General features: G+C 40.5%; 1 protein-coding gene across 1 annotated transcript in view; it reads right to left on the bottom strand.

Annotated features, from left to right (window-relative positions):
* Positions 1–15,835, bottom strand: part of LOC104294482 (histamine H3 receptor-like) — a 39,854-nt gene that overhangs the window by 3,962 nt on the left and 20,057 nt on the right. The window contains exon 2 of the mRNA XM_009894095.1: positions 1,723–1,740. Within this exon, the coding sequence (XP_009892397.1) occupies positions 1,723–1,740 (18 nt within the window). The remainder of the gene's footprint in view (positions 1–1,722; positions 1,741–15,835) is intronic.

Raw genomic sequence — 15,835 nt, 5'->3', positions numbered from 1 at the left:
TGCCCGCCGGCTGGCTCCCTCAGGAGCCCGTTCTGTGAAGCGCCGTGAAGTAGCGCCTCCAACCGCCGCCCGCCCTCCGAACGGCTCTCCCAGTTTCCTCCTCACACGCTGTCGCTGGCAGGGTAGTCGCAGTTGCCTGCCTTATTCCTGTGTCTCATGGCCTACACCATCTCTGCAGCTCTCTCTCTGTGGCCCGTAGCGTCCTCAAATGATCTCTGCGGTCTGCCATGTCTCAGAGACTTTCTGCCCCGTCACCTGCGCCTTTGGCGGTGGAGCCAGCACTGTGGGGATGTGCTGGACGGCCATCTTGTGCCTTGGGGTGAGCTCGGTGTCTGCAGCCTCACAGGGCGGACAATTTCTGAGACCTCTTTCCAAAACTGACAGTGAATTTAGTATTTTAAAGCGCGTTGTGACAATGATGATGGAGAGCCAGTTTTACCACAGTATGCGGATCCATTCCAGAAACCAAACATGTCAGCAGCCAGGAAAGGGCTAAGACTTCTTTCAGCTTCTGACAAGATGGCTGACCCAGCGCAGGGGAGGAGGTGTGGGACACAGTGACGGCTGAATGAGCTGCAGAGGCTGCTGAAGCCAGCCAAAACCAAAGCGTAATGTAAGAAAGGAAATGTGGCCTACCTCTACTCTCATGATTCGGCCAGCTGGATCATCATCTGCCTTAAAATACATGGCCATCGATGGGCTTTGCCTTCCTTTCTGTGAGAGTTTCCTGTAAGCAGTTTGGGACTTGCTGCCTTTGGTATTGCCTCTTTGTCATTAAAAGAAAACAGAACTTGCTCAAAACCAATCACTGTATGCGCGTAATTTTCACTTGATTCAGCCAATGTTTCACATGTGGTAAACTCCTCTTTTATAAAAGAAGATTTGCCTAAATCTGTGGTTTGGAATAACAAATTTAGAGGCGGTTACAGCAGCTTTCTAAAGAGAGCGCTATTCAAATGGACATCAGGTAAGACAAGCAAGAACAGCTTAATAACTTTTCTATTATTTGTCTGAGGTTGAGCGTGTATTCGCAGGGTAACTGGCTGGTAACTCGGGTGGACTGGCCTTTTCCCCAGAGCGAAGCATCAAGCCTTTGTCAATGTTGGAAGTACAAATTCCAGGCCTGGTAATCCCTATAAAACAGTATCTCCACAGTGGAGATTTTGCAATTTACACCGCTTATGATACAACCTCTCTATTTATGTCAGTCCAGAGGCAGAAATGGCAGCTCTGTGTCTAATGTGTATGAGGAAAATACTCTTTTTACATGCCCCCATATCATTATCTTCCTAAAGCAAATAAGTAAACCCACACAAAGCAAAAGTGACAGGAACACTGAAGCCTTAGCCTAGTACCATAGTGATTATTATTATTCCTTAATCTGGGGATTCATTTTAACCTCCCTTTGAGCCCAATTGTCAGTTTTCCATTTCATTTTGGGCAGGATCAAGCTTGTTGATAATTACTGCTATCTGATTGTGCTGCGGTATATAAAAGAGGCAGCCAAGAGATACAAAGGAGAAAAAAAATCTCAATCACCAGGAAAACATTTTAGAATTCATTTATTCTTTCATGAATAATTACTGTATACTTTAACTCCTCTAATGTAAGGTAATTTTACAGCAGCTCAGCTCAGTGAGTTTGCCGCATGTAGGCTTGTGTATTGTATTGGAAGTAGCTTTTGTAGTGGATTACTTCCTGGCAGATTTTGAAATTCTCGGTAAGTCCAATAATAACCACCTTTACTGTCTTCTGATGCTCCTTTATCACTGCTGCTTTGGCTGGGCATGATGACTGCAACTCTTAACAAAATTATGTTCCTAAAAGCATGAACTATTAGTCCATAACTGCACTTTGGGGGCTTATTGTTGAAGGCTGTACTAGTGCTGTCCAGAGACTTGCAGACAGCAAATCCGAGTGTGCACTACGTGGCCAGCACTCTCAGAACATCAGGTTTTATAAATCCACGCTTCAAGCATTTTCCTTTTCCCTGAAAAAGGGTTTTTTCATGTCCCGTGAGTTACTGTCTTTTTTACTGAGCTCTGTTGATTTTCTTTTGAGAACATTAATTCTTGGGAGAAGAACTTCACATTACTTCAAAATATGTTATGGTGATGAAGATAAATGAACACACTGGGGAAAAAAAATATCTTAAGACAAGCACAGGAAAGAGAAGAGAGTTATACCTCATTGGCTCCGTTGTCCAAGCAGTCTGTCCTGGAGGGAGAACACTCTAACGGATCCTGGCAGGGTGAAGTAAAAGTAGATGAAGAGCTCATTTTATAAAATGTCTTTGTGTAAGACTGTATTGTAGACTTCTGAAAACATATTTTGTTCTCTGATCTTTATCTAATCCTTGGAGCAAGAGACATAATTGATTAGAATTATTGAAGAGGAATGACAATAGCCCAAGAAAATAATGAAAAATACAATGTTTTCAAAGGCATATTAATACTGATGTGTTCTGAAAATTTGATTTTTCCCCCCTGTGATTCCTTTAGTGATAATTGTTTTCATTTCCATAAGACTTCCTTCAGTGATTTTTGAAATAGAGACCTGTCTGAATCATGCAATTTCCCATGACTGTAGCATATGTGGGTGATTATATCTACAGAAATGATAGAAAAACAGAATGTTTTTCCCACGCCACAGACAGATGACGCTTTTTCCAGAACAGGCCAAATTCAGCTTCCGAATAGACTTGGGCAACCACACTGCGAGGGGGTAGACTCCAGCTGGCTGTATGGCCTGTTGTTTCAGAAGATGCAGAAGACTTTCTCAGCTAGAAGTCTCTTCTTTGAAGTACAATTAAGATAGTAAGCACACTTACATTGGATCTTTGGCTGAATCTGAACTCAAAGCTAAATTGTTGTGTCTTTTACCAAATGATATACTGTACATAATGTTTCTTCCTCTTCTTGTTCATTTAAAGATACTTAGGTTTAGTGGTAGGATTTCACATACAGGATAACTCTCTCTCCGTATGCCACAAGCTGTATGGTACCAAAGCTTTACTTAAGCTTTGCTCCCTAGTGAACTGAAGGGCCATTGTTGCCCATTTCAGTGAAGTGTATGAGAGCATACCATAGCTGGAACCTTCACTTACATAAGGGAAACTATTCACTAGTAGTCTTGCAAATTTCTGACAAGAAATTTGCTTGCTAATAGCTCCATTTCATATTTATAGGTTGTTGTCAACTGTTCTCTGGCTATGAGTGATTGGTAATTGACAGAGAAAAGCTTCCTTGGCCAGGAAAAGAAATGATTTTTAGACTGTCTGACAGAATGTATACACGGCTTTATCAACCAGTAAATCAAATTCTGCTGTCAGGCAGAGCTGATCTTAGTTAAATGAATGGGGGAAACTAAATTCTGCTATGATCATTTCCTATTAACATTATAGCCTTTGCTAGTGAGGGTTTTGCTTGCGTACTGATTCCCTTCGTTTTGTTTAATGTTCTGTAGATGTCTCCATGCATACGATGCAATTCATATTTTAAAGTTCTTTTTCCTGCACATGTGGAGAAAAAACACCTATTTGATCTGTGCCAGTGGAAAGGCATCTACTTCAGAGTACACAAGGTTACCTACCATTTACTGATGATGCATTTTCTTTTCTTTACTAAAGAAACATTCAGTAGAATTCAGTCCTGTGCATAATGAGGCTTGTGGGATAGCAAGGTTTGGTGTAGGTATCAGTAACAACAGCTGGCTGTAGTTATCCCAGCCTGGTTTTAAGGCACTTGTAAAGGCATGGCTAGAGCTTAAAGGTGATGTACTACTTCCTTAATAGCACAAAGAAAGCAGACTGCTATTCCCTCAGTTCTTGATGAGCTGCATTGTCACCTGTTCAGATATCAATAAACTGGTTTCTGTCCCCTTTAAGTGTGATTTGCTGCTTAATGAAGTCTTGTTGTGCTTACATGTAAACAAGAATGCAGTATCAGGGAGATAATAGGGGCTAGGGCAGGATGATTCCTTTCTGCACCGTGTTCTGCACTTCAGGTGATGTCATGATTGCCATGTCACACTCTGCATGAATTCATCCAAATATCATGAGCCTGAGATCCCCTCTATGTCTAGTTTTATTGTTCTAATAACATCTGACAAGAAGTAAGACTCATGATTTTGATGGATATAGATGAGAGATTTGAAATATAATTTAACTAATGGAATTGGATAATTGGAGTACAATAAGATACCAGAAATAATTATCTCATAGGCAATTGCTTTAAAGTTACACCAAAATTATATTAGCATTGTGAAGCATCATAACGAAATACATTGTAGCCTGTCTTATGAGGAAAGGCTGAGAGACCCTGGATCTGTCTAGCCTGGAGAAGAAAACACTGAGAGGGGCTCTCATCAATGCTTATAAATATCTAAAGGGCGGTTGTCAGGAAGATGGGGCCAGACTCTTCACTGGTGCCCAGCGGCAGGACAAGGGGCAATGGGCACAAACAGGAACACAGGAAATTCCATCTGAACATGAGGAAAAAATTCTTTACTTTGAGGGTGGCAGAGCAGTGGCACGGGCTGCCCAGAGGGGTTGTGGAGTCTCCTTATCTGGAGATACTAAAAACCCACCTGGATGTGTTCCTGTGCCACCTGCTGTAGGTGACCCTGCTTTGGCAGGGGGGTGGCCGAGATCACCTCCAAAGGTCCCTCCCAACCCCTACCATTCTGTGAGTCTGTGATAGGCAACAAATGGTTTTATTTCCTTTTGCTCCTTCTGGATACATTCAGCAGTTTCACCTATTATTACTGGTACCCTGTATTACCAGTTCAGCAGCGTAACATATTTGGCATTTGTATCCTTCCCATCCTGGCTATTTGACGCATCAGTATCTCACTTAGGCAGTTTCATGTATGTTGCCAGCATCAAAGGATGTCATCACAATTTTGTCTCTTGGCTGCAAGTACATTACAGAGGGCTGAATGTTTTTTGGTTGCACTCAGTGAATGCTGGACAGGCCTCCAAAAAATATCTCTTAGCAACATATTGGTGACAAGGACATTGCAAAAATCAGAGGTAGCTGGACTGTGGCTTATCTCTCATTCTTAGTTCCTTCTTCCTTAATCCTTGGAAAAGGTCCTTTTCCTTCTGGCCTGTTACCTCTTTCATTTGCACTGATAATGTCCATGTATATAATCTTGCCAATCTGCAACAATATTTCTAGCCAGAGTGATACTAAAGTCCTAGGAAAACAGTGGCTTTGGCATTTGAATGCGTTTGCTCAATGCCTTCTTTTCCACCAGTAGATGGCACTCCCCAGGAATAAGCTGGAAACATACCTGCTTTCTGCATCTCCCTCTGACCCAAGCCAGGAGGGTATTTCCATGGCAAGCTGATAATAAGCACAGATTTAGAATATTCTCCCCATCATCTCTAAACCTGCATTTTATCTGTATCAGTAGTAGTTAAAGCTGTGTCAGTATCTGTTGTGGTTTTTACAGCTTTGAGAATGAGTTAGGGTTAATTTTTTCCTCAAGGCTGTACATTTTTCATTATTAGCTGGTATAGCAGTCTCCAACACTGCGACCTTAATGCCCATGCCTCTTTGGGAAGTTAATGCCTATTTGCTTCAATGGCAGGATGTGAAACTCCATGCCAATATGAATGTGTTGCCAACAGAAGATGAATTTAGTGCTGGTAGAGAGCGTGGCTGCTCATTGTTATGAATCAGTGATCCAGTTATTGTCACGCAGGCTTTGTAATAAGCCAGATTCAGATCATTCTGATACTAACATACCTTTTGTTTCCTCATGTTATTGGTGGGGTATAAATTCTTACAGAGGAAAAAGGGAGTAACTCAAATTTCCTTTATTTCAAACTTCACTATTATGCATTCTCTAATATCTATTTCCTCACTTTATGCAGAAATGCAACAAATGTCTGATATACTATACTTAGGCTTATTTGTCTTCTTCCTACCTTTGAATATTACAGAGTTTCTTTATTAGGATATGTCTGTTAGGCTCTTACTGCAGTTGTGTCATGGTCAGTGTTATATTGGAAATTTACAGCAGAGCTGACATGCATGAAGAGTGTAGCTCATCATTCTGTTATGCATTTAGATGGTCAAGGGAATAGTTATGCACCATTTTGGATTTGTATGGGGATTTTATTATTTAGGATTGTGTCTTTGTTACACTATGCTTAATAGGGGTAGATAGGAACTTGAATGACTGTATGAAATGAAATATTTGTTTTCAGGATTTATTTTCATTTTGGATTGGAGAAAAGTTGGAAAACTGCAGAATTTTGTTAGCGCCTTTCTCAGTTTACTAAAGCATATAAGTCTATATGACTCATTTTGTATTTTCAAATCTCCAACTTTATTGGTCAAAGACACACTTAGTCTTTAAATAAAAAGTGATTTCTGGGAAGAAGAGATGACTGTTCTTCATGTCCATAATTTACAGGGCAGAAATAGCAGTCTTAAATATCAGCAGAGGAAATTAAGAAAACAATAGTTTAATTGTAGTGAAACATTGAAATACATTTCCCGACACTACTGTGGAATCTCCATCATTAGAGATCCAAAAGAATAGTTTCAGCAGAAATCTGTTAAGAATTATGTAGAAATGACTGAACATGCCTTGGAGAGGGAAGTGGGTTAAATAGTCTCCTGGACTCCCTTCCAGCCTTATTTTCTATAATTTTACAGCTCTGCAGTGGTCCTGCCTCTTGTGTGTTAGAGGATCATAGAGGTGTTTAGAGGCTGAATGAAAAAAACCTAGGAGCAAATTCTCCTACTGATACATCAATGTCAGTTAGACTGTTGGTAGAGAATTTGGTTTGTAATACAGTTTTGCTGTCACTCATTTTCTCAGTGTCACCTGTGATGCTGTAACATTTATGTATCCGTATACAAAAGTAGTTGGTCACTAGATTTGTAAATGCAATTTGACTTAAAGCGATATAGCAGCATGACAGTTCTAGTATTTTTTTTTAAATTTTAGCTTGCAGACAGGAGGCAATCAGTTCGTTATTTGAGCTTCAGTTTTCTCAAGTTTTGAAAGAGGATAGTGAAGGGATCCAGAACTTTTCCTGGATTGGTAAAGTTTGTGTGCTTCTTTACAGATCTGTCAGTGATGTGTTTAGCCCATTGCTGAGGGAACCAAATGTTAAAGCACATTGAAAAATTCAGAAAGTTGAAGACAAACAATGTCATAGAATGCTTTTGGTTGGAAGAGACCCCTGGAGGTCATCTGGTTTATGGCCCACAGAACAGGGCCAATTTTGGAGTTATATCAAGTTGCTATGGGTCCAGCCCAGCTGAGTTTTGAATGGCTCCAAGGATGAAGATTCTGCAGTCTGTCTGGGCTCGCTCCAGTGCTTGACCACCTCTGCAGTAAAAAAATGTTCCTTATATCTAATGCAAATTTCCCTTGCTGCAGCTAGTGCGCATGAGTGGATTATAAAAGACACTTGCCTCTTGTCCTTTTGTGGTGCAACCCTGAGAACAGTGTGACTCTGTCTCTGTAATTAGTCCGTAGGTAGCAGAAGAGTCTAATTAGATGCCCCTTGGCCTCTTCCTCTTCATGTTGCTGTGCTTTGGTGAACCCTCACCAGGATTAGCTTGTTTGCATTTGTCTTTGAAACAATGAGTTGGAATTTCAGAGGACCACAAAAGATATATTTGGATTAGAAAAAGAAAGATGCTGCCTGCTGTTGACTTCATGAGCTATTAAGAGCAGGAAGCACAGAATATAACAGACTACTGAGAAGAAGACATCCAACAGCAGAAACAAAGTAACACAAATGAAAACAGCCTTCGCCTGCCTGCTCTGACAGCAGACCATCCCATACTGATTCCCAAGGACGTTTCATAATGGCAAGGTAGATGTATTTCCGACAAAGTGAAGAAGCTCTGTTTCTGTCTGCAAGGATATGAATTCATGAAACCAACTCACTTTCAACAGCATGGGGCTGAGGACTGTACAGACCTAATCCTGTCAGAATCAACTTATGACTAGGCCGCGCTATTTAATTTACTCCTCAGGCTTCTCCTCAATAAGAAGAAAAGGTGAAATGAAGAAGTGTATTCATGTAAGAAAAACCAACACATTAATGAACCTGAATAATTGCCATGAGTTATTACATGAGAATTGACAAATTAACTTGGAAAAAAGAGAAAAACCCCACAACTAGACAGGACACTTTAAAGATGCTTTCTTACTAGTTTAGACATATCTCAAATATAACAGATCAAAACCAAGAAAAAGCCAATTGGGACAAAGGTAAAATAATTAAATAAAATGAACCTAAATTAGAAAAAAGGAACTGAGATCTTTAAAGAGACAGAAGTAGATGGGCATATGGAGAATGGGTCATTGTGAAAATGCTTGTGTTAGCGGTGTGAATTGTGAATATTTTATCTGAGATATAGCATCTTTGTGATACTACCACTTTATACACCCGTTCTACTGTGAACTGAGTTGGGACAGTGATTTATCCTCAATATTATGTTTGGCAGGAGATTACTGGTAGTCTGCATAACTTCAGTTAAGGATTTAACCTTTTGTATCATTAGTTTAAGACATGGTCCATATGGTATACATATTTTTCAGTGAAAAAAATAATTTATGTATTTAAGGCAGAAATAAGTTAAAGCATATGCTACAATTTGGCAACACAGCAAGAAATAGAAACCTGTGCCAGAGATTTCTAGGACTGCACAAGCAATTTGAGCAGATCATATTATGTCTACGATCAGCGGAAAAACCTTAAGCAACAGTCCTTGATGCAAAATGGTGGTCAAAGTCTTTACAAAAAATGACACGGTAAATCAGGTTACGAATTGTAGAACTTGTACAACATCTGCAGGCAAATGAAGTAGGTTCAAATTATTGATACCAAACCTCAAAATTTCCTATTACTACCTTCTGTGAGGTAAGAGAGAGAGAGAGCGCAACAGTCACCGGGGTTCTTTCTGGATCTCAATAAGAAAGACTCAACAACAATAGGCTTAATGAAACAGATGTTTTAATATGATAGAATAAAAAGAGGAATAAAACCAGTAAACCGTAAGATGCTGGGAACCCCATGTTTGTACAGTGTCAGGCAGACCCTGGATGGATTTTCCCATGGCAGGCTGTGCAGAACCCCTCTATGAAGAGAAGCTCCTCCCTTTGGGTCATCTGAGCTATTATATGAATTTCTTACAAGAAAACAATTCTGTTCATCATTTCTACTGTCAAACAAAAGAGAAGTTCGCCGAAGAACTTCTTGCTGCACTTTTAGATAAAGATGAGGCACACAGGCAGTGTAATTGCCAGGACCAAGTGGAGGTGTCTGCAGGCTCCTCTGTTAGAGTGAGCTGGCTGAGATGATCCTGGGACCAAGGAGTTGTGCAGCCCAACGCAGGCCTGAAGGCTAAGCTGTTCCCACAGCACAGCGCACCTTGGGTTTGGGCCTGCTCGGGTTCACTCTTTTGTGGATCACTAACTCCTTCATATACAATGGCTCCCGGTCAGGATCACTACAAAGAGAAAAAACCCCATTAGTATGCACCCAGTTATATTCCCCCCTCCCAGCTATACCCTACAATGGCTTGTATGTAGGCAGTCTTTGTAGCTATAAATCAACAATTTATGAAAGAGATGTAGCTACATGAAATATATATAAAGTGGTCCAAAAACCACTGAGCTAAATAGAATTCCATTGTCTTCAGTGTACTTGAGTCAGCCCCTAATTGTGAATTTTGCTGGAAAGCACAGAAGGATCAGTTTTAACTAATTGCAGAGGGAACATTGCAGCACAGAAGTAGGAGGCAGAAACCTGTGTTCTGTTCTTGGTTCTGCCATAAACTTGTAAACTCGGGGTCATAGAAAATCACCCAGATTTTCTGTGTCTCAATATTCTTGCATGGGACAGGGTACTTAAAAGTCTTCTTTTGAAAATATATTCTAGAAGCAAAAGCTTTAAAAATTCAGAGTTAGAGAGATTCATAAAACAGTATCAGCAGAACAATAGACTGCATATCCTTTTTCTGTTTATAGTTAAACTCAATAGGCAAGCCAGCTTCTACTCACCACATGTTCAAATATATTCATCTTTGCATGCAGTGATTAAGCAGGCTGTTCCCATTAGTGTCAGTGGGAGTTAAGTAACCAATTATGGAACATTAAGAGGAAATGATAGCCTTTAATCATTCTTAAAAAAAAGCAGCTAAAAACCCAACAAACATTTATTTCTTTTTAAATAAGTCATTCACAGTCTTCATATGCTTGAAGTTTTGTGCTCATTTATGTGGTAGTGAAATATCACATTCCTCTCTAAAGCTCAACGTAGCAGACGTTAAAACCGTTGGTTCTGTGTGTTAATAGTTAAAAAGATGAGCAAATCTGAATCTGTTTTTTTTTCAATGGTACCCCATACCAGGAATTCTGTGTGTTGGGCACAATTGTCTAAATTTATTTTGGTAAATGTGAATTTCATTAAAAAATGAATTGGGATAAGGGCAGAATTTATATGTTCAGGACAAAGTCTGTCAATATTTGACATACAGTTTTGACCAAAAAAAGTAGGGAATTGTTTTCTATGTTGGAATGTTATGTTTAGAGAGCATTATTTTTTAAAGAAAAGTTTAAGCTTTCCAATTTGAAAGGGAGTTTTAATTTCAAAATTGTTATAAGTACTTCAAAGAAAAGAAAAGAAAAATGGGATAAAATTGTTAATTAAGTCTCAAGCATGGGACTAAGAAAGGAAAGAAAGAAGAGTTTTCAGCAGAAGAATTCTTGCATCTGAATGCCGTCAGTGATCTGAATGCCATCTTTGGAAATTCTCTTCAGACAGGGGAGAGAGTGGAAGGAGGAATTAATTTTTAAAAGCTACTGTCTGGTGGATGTTGCTCTCCAAAATTCCAATTTGCTTTCCTCAGCCTGAAGGACCATTCAAATCTGAACTCTCCAATTAGGCTTCTCCTGTCTTGTATAGACACAGGATTGTCACCTGTGCATCTCATATGCTGACAAGCAACACACAGAAAGCCAGAGAAACATAGGAAAGTGCAGTGAAAGTACGCGTACTCTCACAGTTCCCACACTTAAATGGGGAACCAGTTCTTACATTTGAGTGTGACTGTATTTTAATCAGAACAGAGGGGAAGCTACAAGTGAGGCTTCAGATGCTTGGTCTGGTGCTTACAAACCAGTTCATCGATTGCTGTGAATATCTAAGGAGCTGTTTGTTCAGGGCTTGCATCTTGCAAGGAATTGATTTGTACTAATGCACTTCCTTTCAGTAAAAGAAATGTCATCTTGCCAGCGTGAACTCATTTAATTTTATACCTATTAGACAAGATAATCTAGTATTGCTTTGAAATGAAATATCTAGAGAATTCATTTGTCTGATAAAGCATACAGCACAGATTCAGGCTGTTTTTCTGCTTTTGTTATAGGGGCTACTTGTATTTTCCCGTTATCAAATCCAATAAAAGTGGTTTGCTGCAAAAGACCAGCAGTTACCTGAGACTGTGTAGCACCCTGCTGCTCCCTGTGCACATTCAAAGGGGTGAATCAGCATGGTGCATTGAGCTGTCAAAGTCCACCAACCTAGCTGTATGGAAATATCGGTGAAATCAGGGATTCAGTTCATACTTTCACCTTTGGAAAATAATCTCATTCTTTGCCACTGAAAAGAGAACCAGCTTTGGTTATCAGAGTGGCTAATAACTCCATAGGAGAGAGCAGTGAGCAGGTATTCTGCGACTGCCCAAGGCTCACTGTCAGTAGCACACTCTGCAGAACATGCCATGTTACCCCTGTAAATGATAGCATAGGCTTATAGAGATTCAGCCTTTAGGTATTACCTGCTAACATGCAGCACAGCCAGGTCACTAAAACAAATCTGCCACCAGACTCAGAGAGATACTAGCTTTTCCTCAGTAGAGGCTTTAACCTCTCCTGAGTCAGCAGCAGGGTGAAGAGGCTGTTGCTAACACAGCTGATTTGTTTTGCCACCCAAGGAATATGCTTGAGTAGGATCTCTCACAGATGCTTTCAACTCCATGAAACAGCTGAGCCAAGCAAGCCAACACCTCTGCAGCACAAGCCTGTTTTGAAGAGCGTGGTGTGTGCCGAGGTAAGCTTTTTGGTAGCATGAGCCCTGGGCAAAAGCAATTTTGTATAACTGGTTCTACGTAAATGGCTAAAGCCTTTACTTACTCAGGCTTGCGTCAAAGTCTACTGTGAATTCTCGTCTTCTGTTTGGTTTTCTCCTAAATTTGGCTCCTGCTGTAGCAGATGAATCTTGATCCCTATCTCTTGATATTTCTTCCCTGCCTTCCTCTAACTGTATGACTCTTTAAATTTTAGTGGGTAAGAGGCAAAGAATAAAACCGAATAGTAATTGGCCTTTCTATTCCAGTAAATGTAGGTTTTAAAAATGCCTGCTATTATTGCTTAGAATTGAAAAAAGACTTTTTTGAACTCGTTTTCTTCAGAGTGTGACTGTGTTTTGTTCTATCTGCAGGGAAAGGAAGAATGAGAGAGACTGCCCTTGGGCAAACCACCTGATGCTCTTACTTGAGGTGTGGAAGCCTCTGATGTAAGTGTTTGTGCAAGTCTTATGGGCCACGTACACCAGTCCATCTTGTTTCCTCCATCTGTAAGCCCTAATCCTCGCCAAATATTGTAGGAGACCAAATCCTGCACTGATGCCAAAGGTAAACTGATTTTTGTGATTATGTTAGACTTCATCTCTGCCCTGAGAGTTGTTGTTCGAGTGTTGCAATAAGTTGAAGTCCTTGACCTTTCTTCACCCCTCAAATTTTTGCCATAGTATAAAGCCTACTCCAGAAGAATGATACCCAGTGTCCATATGCAGTCTTTGTCCTGAATTTATTTTATCTTGATAAGCAATGTATGTGTTAGAACTAAATGTCAGCAGAAAATAGTGGCATATGCCAGCTCTCATTCTCTCATTTATTGACAGGAAAATTCTGGCAATAAACTATGCCTTGATCTTGCAAGATCATTAAGCTAGAAAAAAAAATCTCTTCTCTTCCTAAAACTTGCTCCTAACTTCAGTCTCTTCAGTAGCCTAATCCATAGTGAGATGACTTATCCTATTGGCACCATCCAGTTTTTGACCTTCATCTAGCTAGGAGGGCCATGCAAGATCCATAAATAAACCACATTTTTCAACCCTGTATTTACCAAAACATAGAGCTACTCTTATTGATTTAAAAAATACAGTAAAAATCCCCCAGCAAACCTAAACATCAACCCTGGGCACCTGCTTGCTGATACCTGCGCACCTTTGAATCATAGAATGGTTGGAGTTGGAAGGGACCTTGAAGATCGTCTAGTTCTAGATCATCATGGGCAGGGACATCTTCCACTAGACCAGGTTGCTCAAAGCCCCATCCAACCTGTATTTGAACACCTCTAGGGATGGGGCATCCACAACTTCCCTGGGCAACCTGTTCCAGTGTCTCACCACCCTCACAGTAAAGAATTTCTTCCTAATATCTAATCTAAATCTACCCTCTTTCAGTTTAAAAACATTATCCCTCATCCTATCACTACAATCCCTGATAAAGAGTCCCTCCCCATCTTTCCTGTAGGCCCCCTTTAAGTACCGGAAGGCTGCTATGAGGTCTCCCCAGAGCCTTCTCTTATCCAGGCTGAACAACCCCAACTGTCTCAGCTGGTCTGCATAGGGGAGGTGCTCCAGCCCTCTGATCATCTTTGTGGCCCTCCACTGGACTCACTTCAACAGGTCCACGTCCTTCTTACGTTGGGGGCCCGAGAGCTGGACACAGGACTCCAGGTGGGGTCTAGGCTTGTGAAACATGCAGAATTCAGACCTGCACAGAGTGTCTTAAGCCTCCTTCTTCCTAACCTTAAATGCAGGCAAGATGGCTAATACATTTTTACAAATCCTTCCAAAGAGGAGCAATGAAGCTGGTGAAGGGTCAGTCTAGAGAACAAGTCCTGTGAGGAGCAGCTGAAGGAACTGGGGTTGTTTAGGCTGGAGAAAAGGAGTCTCAGGGGAGACCTTATTGCTCTCTACAACTACCTGAAAGGAGGTTGTAGCGAGGTGGGAGTCGGTCTCTTCTCCCAAGTAACAAGTGATAGGGCAAGAGGAAATGTCCTCAAGTTGCGCCAAGGGAGGTTTAGGTTGGATATTAGGAAAAATTTCTTCACTGAAAGGGTTGTCAAGCACTAGAACAGGCTTCCCAGGGAAGTGGTTGAGTCACCATTCCTACAGGTATTTAAAAGATGTGTAGATGTGGTACTTAGGGACATGGTTTAGTGGTGGACTTGGCAGTGTTAGGTTTACAGTTGGACTCAATGATCTTAAGGGTCTTTCCAACATAAATGATTCTATGATTCTACAAAGGCTAAGCCTTTGCTCCCTGCCAAGCCTCTGTCTCAACCTTGTACTGGGGTCCTAGAAGATTCTGCAGTTAGAGCTCTTATTTTCCAGAACTTTTAGCTTTTACCTTTGCTATAATCATAGAAAGGGGGCCAATGATTTTATCAAAGCCAAACATAAACCAGTGGTTCATACTGTCACAAGCACACAGTTAGTCCTTTGCACCGTGTGTAGTGCAGAAATTAATGAATTCTTCAGTTTATGGTAAGTCCTGTGATGTTCAGGTTGTTCATCATCAGCATGAAGTAAAAGCGTGAAAAGTATGATGAAGTTTACCAATATATTAAGGATATACCAATATATTGGTATATCCTCACGAACAAGCTGGTATTTCCTCACACAACATACAGATTATGGAGCTTCTTGTCACTGGGCATAGCGGACACTGAAAGTTTACATAAATTCAAAAAGCATTTGGGTTTTCCATACATTAGTTTATCCATTGAGGGTAATTAAACACAAAGATGCAATTTCATTCTCAAGAATTCCCTGTGCTGTAAATCCTTGGATACTGGGAGAATAGAATGCTCTGGGGAATTGTCATTATATGATTGCTTTGTTTTCACGCTCTTTTCTTTGCAAAGCTTTCTGTGGGAGACAGAATACAAGTCCTTGGGCCTGATCTGGTGCACTATCTGATGTTCTCAGCCTTAATCATTACCAGAGCAAGATGATGAATACTTGCATCAAAGGGAAACATAATTAGGGGCTCACTGTTGACAGCAGCCTGCATCTAGCAGGATGATGTAAGATTAAATAATAAATAAATTTCTTCAATTCTGAAAACACACATTCATAAAGTAGTAAAGTGAGATACCTGGGATGTTGGAGGAAGGGATATTAGAAGTATTTTGTAAGAGTCAAAAGAGAATATCAGAATTAGCCATTTGTTTTGAAGGGCAGTGCGCAGATCTGGACTGGTGTCAGAACTTGGCTATAATGACCATTCAGAGTTGAAAAGGCCAAGTAAGTGTTTGAGGAAGATGTTTTAAAGCATGCTAGTCCTGTGAGACTTTGACCTCAGACAAGAGTCACGTGTATTGAGCAGCTCTCCTTTACTCTTTTGTCCCTCTGAACTGTAATATATATCTTAACTTCTGGGGGATCTTTATTTATGGTGCTGTCCTAAGATCTTGACACAGGTGGAACTTGATTATATCACAAAGGGTTTTAGGCTGGTGTTTCTTACATTTTACTTGTCTGTGATGTGACAGAGATAAAAACATTTAGCCATGTCTTCATGCATACGTGTTCGAGGATAGAAGCTAAAAGACTGAGGAGAAAACTGAAGCTGGGTTCCCCACATCACTAGAGAAGTGCTCTAATGACAGCTATTGCAGAAAGAGTGGGGGAAGAGGGGAACTTACATTGCAACCTGCTTATTTGGACATGTGCTTTGTTTTTTGAAGTATAACCGCTGCCCATTTTTTTCTCCAAGAAAAT

The sequence above is a fragment of the Charadrius vociferus genome, unplaced genomic scaffold, assembly GCF_000708025.1.
Source record: "Charadrius vociferus isolate BGI_N301 unplaced genomic scaffold, ASM70802v2 scaffold341, whole genome shotgun sequence".
Taxonomy (NCBI): Eukaryota; Metazoa; Chordata; class Aves; order Charadriiformes; family Charadriidae; genus Charadrius; species Charadrius vociferus.
Note: the sequence above shows the minus strand (reverse complement) of the source record. Positions and strands in the feature narration are given on the sequence as shown.